This window comes from Notothenia coriiceps, unplaced genomic scaffold (genome assembly GCF_000735185.1).
Source record: "Notothenia coriiceps isolate Sejong01 unplaced genomic scaffold, NC01 NC01_scaffold00009738, whole genome shotgun sequence".
NCBI lineage: Eukaryota > Metazoa > Chordata > Actinopteri > Perciformes > Nototheniidae > Notothenia > Notothenia coriiceps.
Window position 1 is genome coordinate 1 of NW_011342439.1, and position 6,523 is coordinate 6,523.

General features: G+C 41.0%; 1 protein-coding gene across 1 annotated transcript; it reads right to left on the reverse strand.

The window, feature by feature from the left end:
- Nucleotides 1-1,034: 1,034 nt before the first annotated feature.
- On the reverse strand, nt 1,035-3,436 carry LOC104945568 (endophilin-A3-like; the record flags this gene model as incomplete). Its single annotated transcript, XM_010771264.1, has 5 exons — nt 1,035-1,193; nt 2,147-2,280; nt 2,411-2,554; nt 2,646-2,718; nt 3,368-3,436. Coding segments are annotated over 5 exons (579 nt in total), but the record flags the coding sequence as incomplete, so codon positions are not given.
- Between the last annotated feature and the right edge of the window lie 3,087 nt (nt 3,437-6,523).

A 6,523-nucleotide genomic window follows, 5' to 3' on the forward strand; every position in this document is an offset into this window, starting at 1 on the left:
TATTAATTATATGTTTTACATTTGATAACCACAATGTTCTTAATACTGGCAACTTCTAATTGTGGGAAAACGAAAATGTTCAGTGGAGATGTCCCATAGAACATTTTGCGAAACACAATATAGCCAGCATGTGTAGTTCTGGGGTGTCGTTCGTTTCCAGTTTTGGATAGTCTGGCGTGGTTTCGTTCCATTTCAAACAGCTGTTTTACGCTAGGCGTAACCTTGGCGCACTGCCACTCCAACATCCAAATCCCAGAGCTTGAAGATTAATCATGGGGACAGTAGTCCTAAACGATAGCTGAGGATTATGGGTAGTGCAGTGTCTTCGGCCATCCTAAACTCCGAAATGTTTTTCGGATTTCATATCGCATTAACACCATATCCCAACGTGCATTGCGGTTAGAACATACAATCAACTAGCTTAAACCATAGCTGAGGATCTTGGGTAATCAGTTCAGTGGGTGTGTATCGCAATGATGCTACGAAATCGTCCCTTATAGGCCTACGTCTGTTTCCGGTTATTTTATTTTGAAATTCAGTTCCTGAAGGACGCCAAAATAGCCTGAGAGTATAGAGTTAAACAAATAAATAAAAACAAGGATAATTGTGTGTTATTGTTGAGTAAATAACAGTGTGTCATTTAGAAAAGAATAACAAATTAGATGGAAACAATATTTAAAAAATACAGAGTTCAGTATTTGTATTCTGAGGCTCTGAGCCCCATTTCTTTTCTTCACAGACGACGATGTAAAATAAAAATAATAATCGTGGCTTGATATTGAGTAAGAGCATGTTTTTATGAACCACACAGCTTCCGGTCTTCCAAGACCCGACCGGACAAAAAGGCGTGGTGCAGGCACGAAACACACTACAAATAGAAATACATTGCTTTTAAAATCGTTCTGTGTGACACGAAGAAAAGGGGAAAATAGTGTTGGTGAACACGAATCAATAGATTAAATGTTGTGACTGTAACACGAAATGCCGTTAGACTGGGTTTTATAATAATGTATCAGAAGCTTCCCCTCTCTTACGTCGTTCTCCAGGAAATGGAACATGCTCCTTTCGGCCAGCTCTCTGCTCTCCTCAAACTTCTCCACCGCCTGCCGGATCTCCTCGTCTGGGATTTTCCCCTGACGCTTCTTCTTACAGTCGAAGTCTAACCGGCGGCCCTCCAGCTTCTTCAGGTGGTGCTGCAACACAAAGAGGTTAGGTTAAATCATATTTAAATGATTTGACCATTCCTTTTCTTTTGCCAAATGTATAACATGTGTTACATGGTTTGGAAACAGCGAGCTTCCGCTCCACAGTTCTACAGCGGGACTGAAACACATGCAGTAGGGGCCGCTCTTAAATAACAGTGCACAATTACACAAAATGAATACTGAAGTCTGTTCAAGACCTTTAATATTATCTGTTATTACTGTACTTAAACGTATAGATCCAAATAGTAGGAGTTAACAAGCAAACAAATGTCTTATACATAACTGGCTCCTAATTGTTCTCTAGTACTAGAAACAAATACCAACCCACATAACACAAAGAGCCAAAGGTGTCTCAGAGTTTGAAGCACAGCATAGTGGCTGTTAATCCAGAGTCATACATTCTTAGGCCTGATTTCTTTCTGACTTCCAAAAGTTCAAACCTTTAGTGAAGAGACTCAAGCTACCACGCTGACGCGTTGTGCACTAACACGTCGAAAACTTTAACGACCCTCCCCTGCAGGCTCCTCTTACTGCCGCAACGCCATTTCAACTGTTGGACATACGCAGTATAATCTGTTAAATCTGTCGTAAACAATAACCAACACAAACCTCAGCATAGTCCAAAAACACCAATACATACAAAACAAAAACTGTATGATTATAATAAATCATTTAATTAAACAAAATGTAGATTTTATTGAAACTGTCTTGCCAAAATAAACATTTTTCCATACATAACTGCCTCGCTGCCTTCAACAGTCTTCAGTCCTTTGTGTTTCATTCTGATGTCAATCAGAATAAAACACTGATTCTGATGTCAGTCAAAATAAAACACTGTGTTTTAAACACTGTCAAAATGACTAGAATTTGAGGGCAAGGTTTTAAAGCACGGAATAACATCAATATAATCTCGTAGTGTAGTGTGGCTGCTCTTTATGTACCGTGATCTCTTTCAGGTCCCTGTCCTGTAGATGCTGCAGGGGGTCAATAAAGTTTAGTTTGACACTTATGTCCAGGGAGTCCTTCACATGGGCCATCTGCCTCATGGCCTCCCCCATATCGGTCAGAGCGCAGCCTGCAGGAGGAGAACCAGCAGACACTGATACAGAGATCCTCTGAACTTGAATGAGAAACCCATCGATGTGCTTTCTGCAGCACGGCCACTATCTAGATTCTAGGTGTTTGTGGAATATGATGATTGGTACCAAAGATGGAGTCCTCTCCCAGATCCTGTCCGTGGCGCAGCATGCAGTCTCCCAGCAGCCCCTCAGCCTGGGGGTACCCGGTGCTCTTCACCTGCCCTCGGATCTTAGACATGGTGTTCAGCAAGTTCAGTTTGGCTCGAGACGCTGCAGAGGGAGACAAATTCATCCCTGATTCATTTTAGAAGGCAGTGTTGTAGTAGCAGATGACAAATAACATATGATATTTATTTGTTACCTGGGTTAGGCTGCAGGTATTCTGTTGTTTTGGACAAGAGGTCAAACACGGACTTGTTGGTCACATCTATTTTCTAATGGGAGCCAAATAGGAACATTAAAAAAAGAAATGTTGCAGTTACGTATGTGCATGTTCCAGTTCTGGAGGATATTTAAACACTCATTTCAGTCAATCATTCACTTGTCTAAGCTGGGTTCATGGTTCAAAATGACCATATTTTACACATATTTTATAAGTATATTTTATACATATACAATACATTTGAACATGAAAGAAGATTGTGAAGTTTCTCAACTAAGTTGATTCTGGACTGAAAGCAGATGAAGGCTGCAGTAAGGCTTGTTGTGTTCTTGATGTCCTTCAGAGTAAAAGTGTTGGTGAGATTGATGGAAGGTGTTTCAGCGACATTTCAATCTTCCTCCGACTGCGTAAACCTTCATTGTTGTTAATAAAGCTCAAACTAAACATAACAGAAAAGTCTATTCACATCTTTGTATCCTTATATCTTAAAATGAGTGCTAAATATGTGTTTTCACTCCCTTTCTGCACCCTGATATGTGTCTTCGGGTGGCAGCTCATTTAGTAATAATCGGACCAAAAGAAGACGTTAGTATTATCCGCCATCAGGTCTTTTTGAAAAAGTTATTTTCCGAGACCATCTCAGAGAAATGCTCTTCAAAGGAGATTATTGTTAAACTTGAATTTCAACTCTCTGGACTCACCCTCTGCATCTCCACGAAGTCCTGGTGCAGCTTGGTTCCCTCCGCCCCGCTGACCTTCTCACTGAGCAGCTGCATACAGCACAGAGAATAGAGAGAGCTGTCGTGTAAAAGCGTATGAGTTCTGTCAGCACGTCGTGCACTGGCTGAATGACATTTCTTTTGTTTTATACAATTGAAAAGGCTCATTTTTTTTAATAACCTGTTTTATTCCTACATTTTCAGCCCTTTTACCTCTTAGTGTTACAAGGAAAATAATGTTTCACAAACTTGGTTCAATATTAGCAACAGGGCAGCAGCCAAACCCTTCATAAAAGCAGACATGTAAACCAAATGCCCAGGAGATCAAAATGAAACAATGAAAAGTTGAATACCGTTTTCTATCATTGGAAAGCCTGTTGCCATGAGTAAGACGATCTGAAAGGCTTTGCTGTCTTTCATCAGATGAATACTGTGAGCCAGATACACATCATAGTGAAAATCCAAAGTGATCCTGAAAATAACATGTGGCAATAATAGCTGGGACATAAAGCGTCTTATTCTACATCTATAAATCTGGCTCTTGTTGCCGTAACAACGGTTCATACAATGTGTGACCCCAGGATATCATGTGACCTAATCACCTGGCACCATCTTTGAGAAAGTCTGCTGATCCTCAGTCACACCTGGAAACGAGCAGGTCATTTACAACTCCCATTACTCATGATTCCAGAAGCTCCCTGCAGAGTGTGCTGACGTCGCTCTGCAGTGTCCGTCAGATCCGAGGATCTCATGGGATCTCAGCCTATTATCTTTCATCAAACAACATCCGTGCACCTCTGACCCAATCTTACAAATCATCTATGACCGTGATAAATTAATAAATGGGATTTGGACAATTGAAATACTTTAAGAAAAAAAGCATATCATTTCTTGATAGAATCTATTGCTAATCAAAGTCATTATAACAGTCTTTGTTAGTTTTTCCAATGTTCGAACAATCCCTATCTCTGGTTGTTCTACACAGAAGCACCAGGCCTTTGAAAGCAAATCTTCATATGATGATTATGAAGGACTGTTCTTAGTTTAGGGGCTTTTTCAAATGTTCAAACATTTTCCAACTGGCCACAGTAAGCCCACCTTATTAGATGATAAGAGTTATATTAGTTAGATATACAGTATAAAAGCTTGGGTTGTGTGCTCAGTGGACCGTCTGAGGTCCTGCCAGCAGCGGACAGTTGGAGTTACCAAGTGGGTCAGAGGCGGGTAGCGCAGAGTGGATTGAACTGGGAGGTCCAGTATACATCTCTACTGTCTGCTCCAGCTGTTTGCTGTTACATCATTCAGACCATGCTTAACATGGTGATAATCTCATATCTATCCTCTCATCTCTCTCTTGGAAAGAAAACACATGAGCAACAATTGTGATATTTCTTTAAAATTCTGTCAAACATACAAGCTTGTCCCAATAGTTGAATGTACTTCAGTATATTTACTGAGAAGAAGCTCGATGTGCACTACCTGCTAAAAACAGCAAATCTCTCCATCAGTCTCAATACAAACAATAAACCGATATGTTTGGGAAAAAATAGTGCAGATTTAGCGTTTTTCTATTTATTTTGATGACATACATTTTTATATGAATGCTCTCAGCCTTTCCATCCGTGTCTCGCTGGATCAGATCCATGCAGGGAGGGAGGAGGCTTTGGAAAGAAAGAAACCTGAAGTGTTATCATTTCTTTCTTTTTATAACCCTTAACCTTCTCACAGAGGGGAAATGTACATTCTGCATTTGACCCATCCTAGTGTTAGGAGCAGTGCCATTATGTACGGCGCCCGGGGAGCATTGCCTTGCTCAGTGACACCTCGATAGCACTTGGTCTTATTGTATTGAGTATGGTTGGAAAAGAATAACAAATTAGAAGGAAAAAAAGAATTTACAAAGACATGCTCGGGGCCAGATGCACAAAGGGACAGCTGGAGCTACATGCTACTGGCTGCTTTCAATACAAACACAGAGCTGCAGCTATCCTGAGCAGGCCTGAGTTTGTTAGGCTCAGCAGACACACACACACGTTTGGATAGACAGATGCTTTGAGGTGAAGGGACTGCAGCGAGCTGCGACCGACACTACCAGGATGTTCGTTTTATCTTTCAAACACAGATCAGAGCAGCTGAAGCGCTGCAGGTTTGCTAGCAGTCGGTGCTTTGATTGTGTGGCTGTGTTGTTGGATCTGTGTGATCTTCTTCCTGCACTCTGAACTCTTACAGGTGGGCCGGGGACAAACACCCAGCTCTTTCTTTCCTTTGTAGAGAGCACACACTCACTCACACAGCAGCACAGTCTCTGTTTTTCATTCTGCATAATATCAAACATAATAGAGTGTTGTGAGTGTTGTTGTGTAGTGATGACGTATCTTTGCAGGTCGACCTGGAAAATACCATAGCAGGGGCTCCCCCGACCAAAAAGCAAGAAGATATTTCTATTGGATTTCTGACATTATGGACATATTGGACCTTATTTTCAGGATAATCTCAAAATATTAAATTCAGCTTTTATAATAGTTGAAGCGTAAATGCAATCAGAAGTTCCCTGCAAAACTTGTTATGGCAGATTCCTTATTAAAGCGTGTTTCTGGCTTATTCATTAAGGTAACACAGGTCAGAGAGGCTCCATTGCCTCTTCCGCAATTATTAGAAGATGTACCCATGTTAAAGGTGACCTATCATGCAAAATGCACTTTTGTACGTCTTTTATACATGAATATGTGTCCCCGGTGTTCCAGGGAACTCACCAAGTGTCAGTAAACACAACCCTCTCTATTTTCCTCAATACCCAAATCTCTTAAAAAGGGGCTGCAACGGATCTGATACAGACTGATCCAGATTTGAACACTTCTATGACGTCAAAGAAGTGGCGCTACGGCTATAGGGCCAACTCCACCAATCAGGAGGAGACAGCCACGGACATTGCCGTTCGAAAGGGCTGGAGACGCTGTAGTACATATGCCAGGCCTGTAGATGGTGCTGTTCTCACAGAATCAGCCCATGAAAAGACAGTGTTAAATTGAGCGAAATGAGGAATGGCTAAAATGCATGATCTGTTTGGTATTTTGAAAAATAAAAAGTATAAATATGCCTTATATAGGTATGGTCCTACACTATATTATTCAAATATAG